This window comes from Onychostoma macrolepis, chromosome 06 (assembly GCF_012432095.1).
Source record: "Onychostoma macrolepis isolate SWU-2019 chromosome 06, ASM1243209v1, whole genome shotgun sequence".
Lineage (NCBI taxonomy): Eukaryota > Metazoa > Chordata > Actinopteri > Cypriniformes > Cyprinidae > Onychostoma > Onychostoma macrolepis.
Window position 1 is genome coordinate 10,275,922 of NC_081160.1, and position 18,991 is coordinate 10,294,912.

At 38.3% G+C, this 18,991-nt stretch overlaps 1 protein-coding gene across 4 annotated transcripts in view; it reads right to left on the reverse strand.

Annotated features, from left to right (window-relative positions):
- agap1 (ArfGAP with GTPase domain, ankyrin repeat and PH domain 1) overlaps positions 1-18,991 on the reverse strand; it is a 179,676-nt gene that overhangs the window by 53,943 nt on the left and 106,742 nt on the right. For all 4 annotated transcript variants that reach the window (XM_058780222.1, XM_058780223.1, XM_058780220.1 and 1 more), the window contains 3 exons: positions 13,659-13,786; positions 13,178-13,333; positions 12,258-12,350 (listed from right to left, as the gene is read on the reverse strand). In XM_058780222.1, coding sequence (XP_058636205.1) covers positions 12,258-12,350; positions 13,178-13,333; positions 13,659-13,786 — 377 coding nt within the window. The remainder of the gene's footprint in view (positions 1-12,257; positions 12,351-13,177; positions 13,334-13,658; positions 13,787-18,991) is intronic.

The following is an 18,991-nucleotide window of genomic DNA, read 5'->3' on the forward strand; positions in this document are numbered from 1 at the left end:
TGTGTCCCTCGGAGCCTCTCGACTCAACAGTGTACATTTTTATACATTTAAAAAAAATTTTTATACATTTTTGATCATGTGATCTAGTATGATTTTTAAAATTATTTTCTCTCATATGTTGTGGAACTGTTCTGAGATCAGCCTGGCCCCGGGTGACACATACTGTATATGTTTGTTCTAAGATCAGCTGGGTTGTAGGTAATGAGGCCTGTAACTGTTCTGAGATCAGTCTGGCCCTGGGTGATGGAGATATACGTGTGGGAGGATGTTCCCTTAGGTCAGTCTGCACGTCTGTACACCCTAGACCCAGTGTTCAAGACAAGAGAAGAGCGCTTCCTGGGTGAAATAACAACAGCCTCTCCTACTGAGTGGTAAACACAAGTTGACGAGCTTTTTAATTTCCTAACAAGGGTGCTGCCGCTAGCGGCCCATCTGTCACATAGGGTGAATATCCATTACTTCATTAACTAAGACTGAGATATGTGCGTGCGTGTGTGTGTGTGTGTGTGTGTGTGTGAGAGAGAGAGAGGCTCAGGAAAAAAAAAAAGAAAAAAAGAGCAACAATGAAATAGGGGAAAAGAAAGAGAGAAAGAAAGGGATGGACAGATTGAGAGAGAGAAAAGATGATGATCTTTTAATGACGGTGTAAGTGTGGGGTCTCTCCAGGCATGTTGTGTTGGGCAGGTAGCTGCCTCACCTGCTTTGGATCTAGGTATATTAATTTTGCACATCCATCGGGAAGATGACAAGCGATCATTCAGCAGGAGAGGCTAATTGAACACCACGTCACTTCTCTGATGAGAGTAATCGCTCATTATTTAAGGCCCAGGCCGGTGACACCCTGCTTGCCTCTATTTTACCCTCCCCTGGTTGACAACCTGAAGGTCTTGTAATGTTGTAAACCGGGGCCAAAAAAATAAATCTTACACAGACATAACTACACCACCTGTGGACTTTAGTGGAACATCAATAATATATTGGTTAAATCATCCAATAAAGCACAACACTAAAGAGCACAAACAAATAACTAGATAAGAAAAGCCTGACAAAACCTTGTCTGAAAGTTTAAAATAACAATCCTTTGAAGTTTGAAGGTTTATAAAAAAAATAAAAAATAAATAAAAAGTCAGACGGACCAAAAACTGTTTAACCTACTTCAGACTGCTAAAAAACTACATAAAAACTATTAGACCTTTAAAAAAACACTAGCAGTCATCCACCATGTTTTAGTATGTTGCTAGAATGATGTTAGCCTATTCTATCTCATTGTTAGTATGTTTTATTATGCCGCTAGCATGTTCCTAGTGTGTTGCTAGCATGTTAAACACATTTCTCGCATGTTTAACATCTTTTCTAGCATGTTTTAACATTTCGCTAGCATGATTAAACATTTTGCTAACAAACAGCCTGTTTTGTTACGTTGTAACACATTGTTAACAAGTTTCTAGCATGTTTTAGCATGTTGCTAACATGTTTTTGATATTACTAGAATGGTTTAGCACATTACTAGCATGTTGCTAGCATGTTTCTAATTTGTTTTACTAGCATAGCTGAGTATTATGTTTTAACATGTTTGCTGGCATGACTAACATGTTTTAGCACATTACTACCCTTACGAAAATTAACCATGGTTTTAGAACAAATTAAATCAAAAAACATGGATACTACAGGTAAACCATGGTAACTACACAATAACCATGGTTTTGCTACACTAACCATAGTTTATTCATGGTATTTGCAGTAAAACTGTGGTTATACAAATGGTAATCAATATGCCAAAAAAAATTTCCTACACATGTACTATAATAAAACCATGCTTTCGTAAGAGTAGCACGTCCTTTGCTAGTCGTTAAACTTTGCTAGAACTTTGTTTTGTTTTTTTTTAGTTTTGATCATCAGATTTGTGAAAATCGTAATTCCGATCAGTCCAAGATGTGCTGTCATAGCTTTAACACTTTAGGCCACATTAATTTTACAAATTTTAGACTCACAAGAGGCAGCATTAGAGAAAATAGCAGATCAGTATATGTCGGCTTTGTCAAGTCAACATAAGAAAACAAAGCAAAGGCAGAAAATGTATATTCTAATTTTTTTATGGAAGAAAAGAGCCAGAACATGGTACGCGTCAATTATAAATAAACTTCACAAACAAACAAAAGCCTCTAATCTGTGCACTCTTCCATTAAAAGATGTGCCGATGTGCTCTTATCAGTGCGTTATCCTCTTCTTTCAGCTCTTCTCATTTCTTCCATTCTTCTACAACAAAAGGAGAGGTTAACCAGGAGATGAATGCGGACTGTGGCATGGGTGTGGACAGAGTCAGTATGGTGGACAGGATCCGTCTTCTATGAGCCCGCACCGGACAGCCGCTTAACAAAAGGTTGGGTGTTTGCCCACGCTGGCCTTATTGTTCTTGGGCGCTCTAGAGAGAAGGGTGCTAAATTAAGTGTGTCATCCCAACACTGGCTCGCCTCCGGCCCTGTCACTGTGAGTGACTGTGTACGTGTGTGTGTACGAGGGAAGTGGGGCCACGTGAGTGACATGGCGTGAAAGCTGGAGGTCTTATATCGCTACGGCCATCTGATCTGGCCGGTGCAGACAGTGAGAGGACACACCTCCCCAAAAGACATTTATCATTTAACGACAGGCAGCTCTAGCGCACATTCTCTCACGCTGACAAACACACCTGAATCAGGCCAGAAATGAGAAAACATCACTAAATAAACATTAGTGTAGAATTATCTGTGTTTTCTAGCACGGGGGTACTTAAACGGGTTACAGAGGTACTTGGAAAGATTTTGCTTTGTAAAAGCTATATAACAGATTACAACCTAAAATTACAATAAATGATTAATATTTGAAAAAGTCATGTGGTGCAACCAACATATATATATATATATATATATATATATATATATATATATATATATATCACTATGTTGTTTAGACTGTAAAACGTTATATGGTGCAACTCTATAAAATTTAATGATATTTAAGAAAAAAAAAACACTTTCAATCTTGAAAAATATATTTAAAACTTTTACGTTCTCGCACGTATTGAAGGTGTACAGAAATATATTATTACTTTTTTACTTGATGGCTACATAAATAGTATAAAAGTTTTTTTTCAAATCATACGAAACCAACACGATTTCAAAGATTAAATTTCTAAGAACCTGGCACATTCATTTCCAAATGGATTTTCAAAAGATTTTTCTAGATTGATGTTAAAGCAGGCTACTTGAGAAATACAAATGTACTAAAACGAAACAGGATGGAAATTATTCCGCTTGCTAATATAAACTATATTTTTAAAATAAATATAGTATATCTATTCTGTATAGAGACTATATTGCGTGGAATACACATTGTATCATGCAGATTATAATCTCTAGTTTCGATTGAGTTTTTGTCTGACAATGAAAGCTGAAGAGAGTTATTTTCTCAAATCGATGTCTTCTTAACTATACACCTGGCCATGTTAAATAATGCTCAGGAGCCCAAGTTTGATGAACAGACAGTAAAGACGGTAATGTGAGGTTCATCGTGGCTCGCAGTTTTAAACAATAACACGTCAAGGTCATCAAGGAGCTTAATGAGTGGTTTCAACACTCCCCTGAAAGCTTAAACCAATCTAAGCCAATGGATACTGGCAACAAGAGATTAGCCAAATCTAAACAGAGAGCCCTGATTGATGTTTGTGTATTTGGTTAAATTATTTTCAAGCTAAAATTATACGGGGAAAGAAAAAAAAAAAAAAGAAAAAATCTAATTTGCGGGAGGTTAGTGTGCATGACAAAAATGCCATCTTGGCCAAAATGGCTCGGAGCAGCGACAACCTTTCCCTGGGAAATGATATTTTTCCAATCCCACAGAAGGCGGATCATGTCACACTCGTTAAAGGCTTGATAGCAGGTCTTTAATATTCACCGTCTTAATTAGGGCTGCAGTTAATTTCATTAAATTCTTTCGGTGCTAAATGAAGCAGATTATGAGACATCTTTTATTGCGAAGCGTGAAATTACAGCCTGCCCGCTGCCAATGGCAGGGCCAAGCTAATGAATTACAGGGTAAATAACACCCGAATTAACCATCCAATTTAACTCCTTACAAAGCACCCCTGCTCTGAGGGGGCAGAACTTCGTCAAACGTGCACAGCTCAGTGCTCATCTACGCACCAGAACATGCAATTACAACCATGATACTAATTTCCCTTTATGATGAGGAGAGATGTTTCAGTGCCATTGTATTTCTTAAACTGAAATTTTAAGAGAGCAATGCACAGTAAAACGTAATGTGTGAAGAGTTTCACTTTGCACCACCAAACATGCAAAAAGGTCAAAATGTTTATTCTTGAGCTTTGAGAACACATCAGCTAGGATGACAGTTGGATAGACAATAATAGTAGCTATGGCCAGCAAAATAAAACACTAAAAACTACTTTTTTAAATATTTGAACCAAATGATTTTCAACATGAAACAACAATCAGTTATTCCTGAACAAATGACCATTATTGTTCTTTCTAGAGAATCAAAAACATACAGCACAACCAATGTAGTCTGCTTCCTGAATGAAATAACCAATTCCTAACTGACTCTATGAGCAGATTCTTTTAAATGAATCAAAAACATACTGAACAACCACTGCTGTCCGATTCCTGAACAAATTACTTCTATGATCCAGTTCTTTTCAGTGAATCAAACAACATACTATGCTTAATGTACCTACATTGCAAGAATTAAATCAAGATACTGACTGGTGTATAGTTCGAATCATTATTCAGAACTGAAATTGGCAAAAAATAAATAAAACAATAAGAACGGAATTTTTTTTTTTTTTTTTAACGACTGCACAAAAATTTAACACCACAAACCAGTAGGTACAACGCTGACATGAAGATGACTCTTCTGCAGACATTAGTCTTACTGCATCCATCTAGAGCCCCACTTCTGAAAATTAATTCGTATTAAAGCTTGTCAAAATACCTTTCCATACAGTTAACAAAGATGTGTGCGTGCACGGTAATCGGCTAATTAAGAATGTGGAACAGATGTCGGCAGACTCCGGGCTGCACAGGGTCAGTAAACAAAGCTGGCGATCATTAGAGTAACATTAGTTTCTGAACAAAGCTATAAACAACTCTATCAAACTAAACTATTTTTACAGACAATCCAAAGAGCTCGCCAAGTTTCTCCAGAGTTTCGGCATACTAATCACTGTTCAGCGTGACCTCTGACAAATTTAAATGAGCCATTTAAAAAAAAAACACTAACAGCCATTAAAATGACCACCAGTCAAAACAAACAACATAATATAGTCATAATATACCATAGATGTCAAAACAAGCAGGATCTCTGTGTTGATTGGACAAACAGTCATATTAAGAACAAGGCAAAGGGTCAAAGGAGGCTGTGATTGGCAGAGGTAAGAGTTGTCATGGCAAATTCAGGTGACACATCTGACCTCCCTACACCCACTCTAAGGGCTCAGAGAGGCTGGTTTGAAGCCCTCCACAGGGAGACGGCAGTGAAAACGCTCCTCTTTAGCCATCTAATTGCTGGAGAGTGCGAGCCCACCCCAGCCTCATTACTGTCCACCGAGCCGTCTGCGTGTTTTAATGAGGAGCATGTTCTAATGAAGGCGTTTTTACAAAGGTTTTATTGTAGCTGAGAGCCATGTTGAGAGCGTAACCTTCAGCTCAGGAGTCAGGACAATAACCTTCGTAATGAGATCACAGCGAATGGCAAATAAACTGCGACAAGGCCTAAAAAAGAATAAAACTAGCATGCGCACATACACAGTAAAAAAAAAAACAACTGAATTAGTTCACGCCTGTTTTATGTCTTTGTTTTTGTGAATTTCTGGGATTAAGAGGAAGAATTAGGTGTCGAAGTAACACCCACAGGTATCAACCAAGCCTTTTCGTTGTTCTTCGCTAAATAAAAAGGTTCGTTATTGACATCTATGGTTCTATGAACCTTTAACATGCATGGAACTTTTCCAATGCACAAAAGTTTTCACTTTTTCGCTTAGGGGTAAGTTTAAAATACCTGAGCAGGTATTCTGTCAGCGAACATGCCGACACCATCAACACTGCTGGGAGCGGTATTTAAATGAATATGCAAATATGTGTTGTCCACTTTATGAAAACTTACAAAATCATATGATTTTTTTTTAAAAAGCAAAAGGTCTACCCCTAAACATAACCACCCCTCGGGCAAAAGCAGATTGTTTGAATATTTATGAATGAGACTGTAGCCAATTAGCCATCAAAACGTAAAATTGTTACATAGAACTGATAGTGTTGATTTTTTCTTGTGTTACAGACTAAATGAAAGAAATAAACCAGAGAAGATTTCCAGGCAAAAGATGACGGGGGCCCAGAGCACACCTACTTGTTATGTAATCGTCATGGACAAATAGTAGTTTGACTACTGTTGAATAGCTTTTCCGGAAAGTTTGCATTGGCATGTAGTTTTAAACTCCCAAAACCAACTAATATTGTACTGGCATTAATTTGTTCTAAATGACGTCACACCAGTTCATTGTTGGATTTCACTTGAAGTATGTACATCATGCCTTAAGGGATAATTCACCCCAAAATTAAAATTCTGTCATTAATTACTCATCCTCGTGTCGTTCCAAACCTGTAAGACATCTTCAGAACACAAATTAAGATATTTTTGATTAAATCCGAGAGCTCTCTGACCCTGCATAGACGGCAAGGGTCCTATCACGATCAAGGTCAAGCACATGCGTCGTGATACTCTCTCCATAATGGCAGTGCACCACAGCATATGGGATGAAGAGGAGAAGAATTGTTGAATAAAGTCGTTATTTTTGTTTTCTTTGTGCACAAAAAGTATTCTTGACTATTCGTAAAATTACAATTGAACCCCTGATATCACATGGACTATTTTACTGATGTCCTCGCTACGTACCTGGACCTTGATCGTGGTAGGACCCTTGCTGTCTATGCAGGGTCAGAGAGCTCTCGGATTTAATCAAAAATAGCTTAATTTATGTTCCGAAGATGAACGAAGGTCATTACGAAGGACAGAATTTTTGGCTGAACTATCTTTAAACAAAAATGGTTCCTTTAGAAACTGTTCACTGAAAGGTTCTTTGGGGAACCCAAAATAGTTCTTCTATGCATCATTGCGAAAACCCCCTTTTGTAAACTTTATTTGTTAAGAGTGTTGAGTGGAACAGCAAATCCAAAGCATCAAGAGCAATCGATTTTGTTCAGGACTCATCCGTGTGTGAGTAACTCACTAACAATTACGGCCATACCTTCAAGGAAGTGCTGGGCGATAAATCTAATGCACTCAGACATCTGCCAAAGAGATTATAAGTTGACGTTCTTCATCAACAGCCGAGCCGGCGATGATGTGCAGCTGAGAGCCAGTACACGAGAGTTCAGGCCAGTCATTAATGCTGTGCCATGAGTGAGGGATTTCCAGCGAAATCTGTAAAATCCACTTTCCTGGACCAAAAGAGGCCAGTGAAGAGGTGTTAATGTGAGGCAGGTAGACTCGGAAGTGAACATGCCCGCACACGCTAATTGGAGAGCAGGTCTAACGCCCAGCAGCCTGCTGCGGCCAGTGAGAGGCGAGGAGGCAGATCGAGAGAGACACGAGCATGTAAGAGGAAAGACCACAGGGAATTATCAAATCAATTAACATCTAATTCCTGAACGAAGATCTGCTCCGTGCCTCTGAGCGCAAACTGCTCGGCTGCGTTATCGTCTGTGAGGGGAAGCGCCCGGGCCGCTTTCATACTGTTGGTGAAACACTCATTGCCTGAATGTAGCGCCCAATTAGATGGGAAATGCCACTGCAGCAGACGCAGTCACTGATCTGATGGAGGGATTCTGGTCAGCTTGTCTCTCCATACATCCATTTCTGAAGGATTAAAGGACAAATGGGCAGGCCCACACAGAATGGGCAACCAGAGAAGTCTGCAGAATTCTACACTCATCTTTTACAAACTTCTACAACATCTAGGAAAGCACAATTAATAAAAGTAAACTGAAAATTGTGATATGGCTTGATATAATTATTGAAACATTAAGGTCTTGCTTCAATTCTGCACCAAAATAAATTTGATTGTAACCGTATAATTTTACTGTGGAAATTAAGAAAACGCATTTTTTATTGAATTTATATTACAGTATCACAGTACTTTGTAAAAACATTTAATAATTTTATTAATAAGATGAACTAAAACTATAGTAATTGCAAAAATTTTATTTTACAATACAACAATAATAGCTGTATTTCACAGTATAATATGTATATTATTATGTCTATTATATTAAAAAGTATATTATTATTGCTATTTTTTAAAATTCATGTTGATTGGGTTCCAAAAACAGAAAAGTAAAAGAAGACTGAAATGATCACAACTAACAAGTCAACTAAGAAAAAGATCCGAGTCCACATTACAAGTACAATGGAACTGCATGAGTTTTTTCATTTTACCTGGATATCGGAGCAATAAACGTTCATCATATTGCAGTTCAAATCCCAGTTGCAGTATATAAAAAAAGGTCACACTTTATTTTAAGGTCCAATTCTTGCCATTAACAAACCATTAACTAGAAATTTTGCCTCAAACTCCTAAAGTAGTTGTTAAATTTAGGTATCGGGTAGGATTAGGGATGTAGAATATGGTCATGCAGAATATGTGCCTTATAAGTACTAAATAAACAGCCAATATGTTAATAATGGGCATGCTAATAAGCAACTAGTTAATAGTGAGAATTGGTCCCTATCCCAAAAAATGATTTTTTTTTTTCACGCAATAAGATTTCCCCCCCCAAAATGTGCCATCTTACTTAAAACTGTTACTTTACAAAATTTCCAAAAAGTCAGTAAATAAAATGCAAAAAAGTCTGCACCACCATGAATCTAAAGCACTAGCGAGTGAGCGAGAGGACAGCAGGGAGAACTGAAAGACTGCAGACTGCATACACTGGTGAGCTCTGACTGCACTGGCTGATTGATCTCCTCATGAGATGAGGGACACGGGCACCGACGGGGCTTCTGATCAGCACAAGAGTGTGTGCGTAAGTGTGTGCGTGTACGAGTAAGTGTGGGGCAGGCTCTGTCTGACACCAGGGAAATTAATCCCTCATTTATGTACCTGCAGTGTCAAGAGGCTGAGAGATGCTTTAGAGATATGGCTCTGTGCCAGGCCCCCCGTGCGACACACTCTCCATCCGCTAACGTTTCACTATACTGAAGGCCCTCTAATATACTTAACATTCAAAATAAAACTTTTCTTTCAGTACCTATATACAACTAGTACACACAATGAGAACTCCCTACTGCAATCAAGTACATATTATAAATGCACATCGCAATCATGCTTTATCTATGTAAATGGCGTGCTCTAAAGTAGTAGAACACGGTTGTTCTCTCTTGAGAACACACGTTATCGTCTTGATCGCTCTTGGCATCGCACATTCAAATTAGCCGCAGCGCAAGCCCAGTCGGAAGAGAGTCAGATCATAGTTAAAACTGCATGCTGCTCTCTCCTCCGCACAGCTGCCTGCTACGGCTCAGCCTTCCCATCTGCCACTAGCGTGGCGCCCTGCTCTCAGCACCGCTGTAGCCAGGCCAGCCTCATTTCTTCTTCATTAACCGCCACTGACTTTAACAGGATTTATGCAAATAGAGCCGCAGGAGGTGAGAGATCACTGCTGGCAGCATTAGCACTCGCTTGTGTGCCTCGAAAAAGAAGTACCTCCAAAGTCCCTTTCAGGCAATTCGCTCAGCGGCCATCTTGGTAATGCTCCTAGGCAGCTATTTTCCATGTAGGTAACAATAGGCATACATCTGCTTGAAAAGGCCATACATCTCCAAAAGTGTTTTCAAGATCATGTTTCTACCTTACAAATCAGCAATAAGTCTGACAACAATTGTGAATAAATTTAGCGTCTTATTTCGAAATTGAAGGCTTATTCGATTTATACGCATACAGGAAATTGCCTTAGCTTAAATTGTTCGATGAAGTCTATTGTATGATATATAAAAGACATAAATAGAAAAAATATTACATGAATTTCTTTTAAAACACGTGCCAAGTTCTTGAAATGTACTCTTTGTATTCATGTTAGTTTCTTAAGATTTAAAAAAATAATAATAATAATTAAAACACACAGTAAATGTATTTATTCAGCAAATTTAATTACTATGTGATTGTGTTATAACATATTTTCCTTACACCTCAAATACATTACCGTTTTGTGGAAACTGTGATACTTTTTTTTTTTTTTTTTCAGGATTCTTCAACGATTTGAAAGTTCGAAAGAACAATTTATTTTGAAGTACAAATCTTTTCTAACATTATAAATGTTTTTACTGTTACCTTTGATCAATTTAATGCATCCCTGCTGAATAAAAGTATCAATTTAAAAAAAACTTTTGAGGGTATTAAAATGTGAGTGTAAATATCTTACAGCATGGGGGTCCTCTATATGATACTGATATAGGATGTTATTTCTTGTTTAATTCATGCATGTTAAATTTTGCAGACAAATGTGACCCTGGACCACAAAACCAGTCTTAAGTGTAAATTTTTCGAAATTGAAATTTATACATCATCTGAAAGCTGAATAAATAAGCTTTTGTTATGATCGGACAATATTTGGCCGATATACAACTATTTGAAAATCTGGAATCTGAAGGTGCAAAAAAATCTAAATATTGAGAAAATTGCCTTTAAAGTTGTCCAAATGAATTCTTAGCAATGCATATTACTAATCAAAAATGACGTTTTAATATATATACAGTAGTAAATTTACAAAATATCTTCGTGGAATATGATCTTTACTAAAAATCTATAATTTTGACCCATACAGTGTATTTTTGGCTATTGCTACAAATATACCCCAGCGACTTAAGACTGGTTTTGTGGTCCAGGGTCACAAATGCTTTTCAAATATTAAGAGCAGCTTTGGCAAAATGCCTTCTCTAAGAAATAATAAAATATGCCAAGCTACTTATTCCTTTTCAAAAATTATTCTTTTTTCGTCATTATAATATTAGGACGGGAAAATCATCCTAACATTTTTGACCCCACAAATATTTAAATAAATTTTAATACAAAAATAGAATCATAGAAGAGGTATGTTCTGTAAGTGACTACACATATGAGCTGCGTTTTAATATATTTTTAAATTGAATTAATAGATAGGACAAAAACCGAATGTCATTTAATTGATCCATTGCACATATTTTGACATTTGTATTATGATTGCACTAAGCAGGATTTCCAAAAATATATACAATGCCAGCGAAGATGTATTCTCCAACGTCTAATTTAAAGAGGGCCGATTACAGTGTCGTTTCATTGCCTGGGTGTCTTGTATAAATGTCCTTGCCTCCTATAGAGCCTCTCAATGCGAACCCAGCGGGTTTCAAACGCATCCCACACATCCAAAAGATCTGCAGCTACGCTCTTGAACGCCAGCTGCGCTGTACGGTGGACGACGGAAGCGCTGCTCCACTGTGGCACGCTAATAAACACAGATCTCACTTAAAGGCAGCTTTAATCAGAGATGCAATTTGTTCATTAGAAAATTACAAACAAGGCCACGGCACTGACATGAGAGGGCACGATTAGTGCCGCTAATTACCTGATTCTTTCACTCCAGCTGAGATGCGCCGAGAATGATCTCGCCCCCCCACCCCCATGCTAGCTAGAGCTCTCCTTTACTCTCTCGCTACGCACTCTTGTTTGTGACAAATTAAGGCCAAGTCAAACAATCTCTCCCACAGTGCAATGGAGGGGGTCTTCTTCACATCACATTCTGCTTATCATTCCCCCTTCCCCACATACACCGCTTATTCATGACCCAATCCGAGCTTTTCAGGGAGGGCTGATGGGAAATACGGGTCCGTATGCAGATTGGTAGACTGCACTTCATTAGGGCCCTCTTAGCTTTTTTCTATCCCCTCTTTTGACAGCGAAAAAGAAGGTGGGAGAGTGAGATGGGGTAGGGGTTTTGGCTGGGGGGTGCGTTGAGGAGAGAAAAATCCCTTCCCACTTCTTATCCTAATGATCTCATTTCAGCACACGGGAGAGCCTGGCTCTAATTGATGTCAAGTGCGTGCTTTCACTGTTAATCAAGGAGATGGCATCAAACGGGCTTTGCGTGGGTCTGAGTACTGATCTGAGGCCCCTTCGTCCACAATACGCCGCTGTTGGACTCCAATTATACCAGTCCAGACGGCCGGCCAGACCCTACCTGTTTAATTGGGATAGCACGGCCACTTCCAATGCTGTCTGCGCGGCCATCCATCCCTTTCTTCTCCCTGTCTGGTTCGCTTCCCTTCCGAGACTGTGGGGGAGAAGACATCATTTTAGTCAAAGGCGAGCTAGCTGCTAATTGAGCCTGACTTCAGACTAGATCCAGTTTGGAGTGCAGGGCACACACATGACTTCAAAAGTCAAGGGGGTGTGGGAGGGGTCATCTTGACCTTGACGTGACCCCACAACTTCTTGAAAGAAAGACATGTGGTACATGTGCAGGATGTGCACTACTAAGGAGCATACTAACACCAGAAGCATGGCAGTCTTTACTGATCATATCAAATATGAAATGGATAGTTTGAAGAAGAAACTTAGAAATTGGAAATGATTAAAATGAAATAGTATATGAGCTAATATATGTTATAACTATATATATACTCACGCTATCATTCAAAATGTTGAGGTCAGTAAGACTTATTTCATTTTTATGTTCTTAAAAGAAGCCTTATCAGAAGATGTTCACCAATGCTGCATTGATTTGATAATACAAAAATTAACACTGAGAAACATTATTACAATTTAAAGAATTCTAAACTGTCATTTTTTTTTATGAATTGAATGCATCCTAGCAAAATAAAAGTATTCATTTAAATCTTAACTTAAAATAAAAAATAAATAAAATAAAAAAAAACTATTGACCCCAAAGTTATGAATGGTAGTGCACATAAATAGTTATTTGTCCAAATGAACATTTTTTATATATTAATTCATTTAATGTCTTGTATTAATTTGGTATGATAAGTAACAAACTTCTTTAAACTGACTGCTGTTACTGTGGCAATTTTAATTATAACATTAATGCACCAATTAACAATTACGATCATGCCTACATGTCTAATAGGAGAACAGACTGACCGTAAAGAGGTTGGAGCGCCGTTTGGACTGTTTGCGGACAGGCGTAGGGGTGTTGGCGGTTTGGGGTACATCGATACGTAGTTCCTTCTGACTGGTACTGGGAGTGGATGGCACGGAAGAAGAGTAATCGCTCAAACTGCCTCCACCATTACTGGTCTGCAACACACACAACAAAGCAAGAATCACATACAAAAGCAAGAAAATAATCTCACGTTACAAAGAAACGCCACAAGCCTCCTGTTTTTCTGAGCTTCTCTAAGCCTCTCTAAGCTTGGCTGCACAAACACAGGCTCACTTGTACACTGCTAATGAGAAATCAATGAGGATTGAGCCATGCGGAAGAGGATTACTGTCTGCGGGGGGGAAAAAACACGGTTTGGGTAGAGACAAAGAGGCGCTTTTGGGGAGCAAGCAAAAATGGGCTCCACATAACAAGCTAAAAGATGTGTTTTTCACTGTGTTTTAAGTGTGTGAGACTCACCTGGCTGATATGCACCGCGGACACAGGCGCTGCGCAGACGGAGGAGTGGCTTGGAGAATTGGGCAGTGACTTACAGGGTCCGATTGACAGTTGCTGTTTCTTCCGGGTCGCAACTATTTTCTGAGCCACTGAAATTACAAAGTGGAAAAGGTTAGGGGGAATTTATGTATTATGGAGAAAGACCTACAGCAAAAAAACTGTTGCAGTAAACACAGCACCAGTTCAGTCCATAGTCAGACGGGTAAAGTGGTCCACTTCATTACCCCTCATGAGAGTGTGTACGGAATCGCTTACCCAAGCCGCCCCTAATTCGCCCATCACTCTCCTCCACGGGCCGGCACTCACCCCGCTCTCAAAGCCTCCAAGGCCCATTATTTCAACATTTTCCCTCCCTCGTCCATTTCTCTTTTCCCTCGATGCTCTGCCCGCGCCAGGAAAAGGGCGGCGTCAGTCAATCGCTCGCCTCTGTCGCTATCGATCGGTTGGCGGCCCCTGTGGCAATCTGCGCCCGACCCACAGAGAGATGTTCTACCGCTTCGTCATCTCGCGGCTAACGACATTGATCCCATCATGTGGAGAGAAGCTTACGGAGAAGAGCTCATTCTTTAACCCATAAATCCCTTAAAACAGACACGCGCGGGGGGAAAGAAGAGTAGAGAGTGGCTTTTTATTCCCTCTCAGAACTTAACAGTAACTCTTAAGTTGCGAACTGTCAACTCAAAATTGAAATTCTCTGATTAAACACCCCTCTAAACATAATAGTGTTTAGATTCGTTTTCCCGTGAGCCTCAAACATTCGCCCTCTAGTGTTCAGAAACTTCCTCAATCCTTTAAACTGAAGTGGCTCTCAGGAGTCAGGAGGGAGTTAACGGTCCAAGTGCCCAGAACTCAATTACTCCAGCTCCCAATAAATAGGGCCGGCTCTCATCCCGCTGTAAATGAAGTCATTGTTTTAATTGGACCTATTAAACGTCTGAGTTTTAATGATGATTCCGTCATAAACATTTACCTTCAGGTGAGAGAGCACTGTCCAAGGGCAAACGCCATGCTACTCTGCTAAAAAATTCTCTCAATGCAGTACTCGCATACTCTCCCTGTCCCATCTGCCGCTCCAAAAGAAACACTGTGCAGCTGTGTTTATTTAGACTCGTCGTGACACGCTACCACACTAATCGGCTAATTATAATCATAAACGAGCATCTCCTCTCATTTGAAAGGAAAGAGAGTAAAGAGAAGCAGCAACAGTGCTGACGGAAATGGTTAAGGGGCGATGACAAATATGAGTGTCCTCAATAGAGAAAAGGGAACATGTTTTAAGAATCGAGGTTTTTAGAAATTTAATCTTTGATTTTAAATGGTTTGGAAAAACCTTTATAATAGCATTTTCAAAGGAAGTTTAAAAGGCAATGAAAACAGTCAAGCTGTAATCAAGAAGATAAAGAATACTGCAATTTTCTTGCACCTTGAATGGGTGAATACAGATCTTAATTATTTCCAAACCAATCATTCTAAGAGTGATTTTAAGGTAAAAGCTTTTCTTTTACAAATATAATGAATTCTAAATGAATAAATATTATATGTTTGGGGAGTCGTACCACAGGATATGCTACAACCTAAACTAAAAAACTGGGGGAATAAAAATAAATAAATAAATAATTGGCAAAAATTATTTTTTTAGGTTTCTGCATGTTGGTTGCACCAGACTTTAGGTCACACTGCATGACTTTGAATTGATGGATGAAAGTTTTCTTTTTCTTTTATTCTTTTAATGAGGCTTCTTCATTATGATATCAGGGCAGTTGTAATCACCTGACATTTTTACTTTATGTTCCTCAAAAAATATAAAAAATAAGTTTAATTCAGAAATAAAAAATATGCTTAACATGGCAAAACTGCATTCAAGTCATTGTGCGCATGTTACATTTATAGACATATAGGGATGTACATTAATAGATTCATAAAAAAAAAGAGCACTATGACACTGATCCTCATGTTAATAGCAACGCACAAACCCACAGTGGCCTTCATGAAAACACTTATCAGTGACTCTGTTATTACCCAGAATCTTTTAGAGAGCTTTATAATGACCATTTGTAATAAGTCAAGCCATTTAAGTATTATTGGACAATAGCACTGCAGGAGCATGGAGGTGGTGAGAGATATATGTCCACAGATCCCTCTCCAGACACCCCTGCTGTATTTTACTTTAAGTGTTAAGAGCAGTTATGATAAGACTGGGTTAAATATTTAAACTGCACAGCTAATACAATTTAACTTTGACTATCAATCTTGGCTCCCCTGTGAGAGGCAGCCATTTATCCTGCCGGAAACATTTCCCGTTTGATCAGATTTATGGCAGGTGGCCTGAACACCGCAGACAAGAGAAACAGAAGCATAGCCATCACAGCCCACTGGAGCTACTGTTTTGTACAGATTTAGAGAAACGCAGCTAGTATTAATACCACTAAGAATACTTCCGGCTATATAATACATTGGTGACATTTGTCAGTAGTTAATGTTACATTTTCTCACTTATAAAATGCTGCTTTTGCTTTAGCAAAATATCCTGTTATAATACACTTCACTACATTATTCTGTTGCGATTGGGACAAAGTGGATATCAATAGCCAGGTTTCAATCCATGAATACAAATTGGAGATATCAGATTATTTTTGGACATCAAACTAAAAATGCTGGATAGAAACAATAAAATTAACGAAGTTGTAATTTTTACAATTTTAAATAAAATTGTTTTGAAATCAAATTTCCATAGTGTGTATAAAACAACTTTTTATTTGGTAAGCAGAAATGTGCATAAACTAGGAAGGAAACCCATTTTTGCCAAATACATTTTTAGAAGCAAATCTTAAAAAGCCCCAAGAATTAATAATTTTATCAGATGAAAATATAATCTGACCTACAGTATTTTTTGTCAGTGTGTTTCGTCAAAACGTAATTTATTACATTTAAAAAGTTAACCCAAAAATGAAAGATAAAGAAAAAAAAAGGTCTATTATGTTATGCTGAAGAAAGGAAGTCATACAGATTTGGAACATGAGGGTGAATTTTGTGAAATGAATTTGAGCATTATATTTTTATATAAATTAAATGTTATTTCACCTGAAGTGAAAATTGTGTTCTTTTGAACACATGATGCTGCTTTATTCACAATTTTATTTCTCTCTTTCTTTCTTTTTGCAGAAATTATATTTAGAACTTGTATGGAAATATGATAGTGTTGAAAAATATTTATCTATATCAGTGTTTCCCATACATCGGTTTATTTGTGGCGGCCCGCCACAATATCAAAACTGACCGCCACAAATAGATTTTTTTTTTTTTAAACTTTGACTTCGTTGAATAAATGAGCACTGCACGTTTCAAAATCAAAACACGGTGCGGGTGTTTTTATCACTGTATTTCTGAAGGAAACCGACTGTCTTCAGAAAATTTTGGATGTAACTTTCATTTCATCTTGCATGTAATGTCTGATAAAGCAGCGTTTGTAAGCGGAGTGCTGCTTTGTGCACAGTATTACCGCGGAAACCGCTATTTCTCCATGCTCTAAAAGCGCCTCCTGTTGGCGAGAATGAATTTGCATATATGCCGCCACAAATAGAGTCCAAGTCTGTGGGAAACACTGCATATCTATATCCATCTATCTATCCATATGTGTGTGTGTGTGTGTGTGTGTGTGTGTGTGTATCAGTATTAATCCCATCATGATTTCTGCACATTGATTGATTTGTAGATAGTCAGATAATCATCAATTTGTACCAATAATCCACAGTCATTACCTTGTTCTAATTTATTGGCCATGTTGCTATTTATTTATTCACTCAATAATGCTTTGTCAAGGTCAACAGATCACAGAACCCTGCTGAACAAAGACCTGGACCCCCGACTCCGCAACACAGGTTGTGACCGCTCTTCTAAACGCTGAGCTGATACAACAGACTGACCTTTATTCTCGACCCCCAGAGAGAAAGAAGAGGAAAAGAGACTACATTGTGCACACGAAGGATGGACAGAACCGGTAAGTCGGAGTAAATAAAGACACAGGTACGTTCATTAGGCTGCTGTCAGAGCGGTTAGAAGCAGTGTGCTATAAATATTAGCTAATGAGTCGGTGGAGAGCAGGGCAGATGAGCCGCCCGCCAGGAATCTTGTAAAAAGGTCAAAGAGCTCCTGCACTTACTGTTCGGTAATTAGACCTGCTATACAAGACACAGAATACACACTTGTGTAAACACAGACTCGTATCCACACAAAACACAACCGTTTACATGCTGCATGCAGGGAATTAAAGCCACAGGTGTAACAGTGATAGTTATGACATGCTGACAGCTTATTTCACTCGGTATCCATCACAAATGTCCACACAAGCACTGATCTGATTGGACAGCCTTGACTCCTGACTGGGTCTTCAAGTAGATGCAAGTGTGTCTTCTCTATTATAGGACCAGGCCAAATAAAGACTGAGGACATTGATTAAAAACTTGTAAATATGACAGAAATAAATTGACTGTTCCATCACAAGATCCCAAACTTTAAAAAGTTATATCTTTTATTTTCTTTGAGGAATAACAACACAAATGTCCTACTGGGCCATTAGGAGTCCATTAACCAAAAGCGCTATTTTTTTTTTTTTTCTTTTCTTTTTTTCTCTCAAATACATTACTACAGTGAGACTTGGATCTCAGTGTAGTAAATTTACAGATTATTTTTGAGGGATTCCTGAGATGGTATGAGCAAGGATATTACATGTACATATGATAATGTGAGGGAATTAATGCAATAATTTGAGAATTAACTGTTGAAAACACACAAATTGGCCAGACAATCTGAAAGGGGAGGGGGAAGTGTTATGGTTGCATGCACAATCTATTGCTTTTCTGCATCTATGGTGGCTCACAATCCAATCCACTAAGATAAAAATTATTATTAATATTATTATTTTAAGATTTCATCAGGATTATTGCACTTCCATATAAGCACTAACAAAGATAACATCAACTTGCATAGATTGCTCGTTTGGCCTTTATTACACTTTTATTTGAACAGAATCTCCCAAAAGAGATCACTAAGCTCCACAACTTACATGTTTACCACCAGTGTTTTCAGCTCATCAGTGCTTTTTCCCCTCAAGTAGACAGATCACATGCACATGGTTGCCAGGTTGGAAAGATTAAATAAACCACTGGGAAAAATATGTTTGGTTTAATGAGGAAATCTTCAATTGGGGGGGATTTTAACTCTTGACATCTGGCAACTGCAACTATTAAAGATTTGGTGGCTTGTTACCAACGCTAAACACAAATCCAAATTAAAAT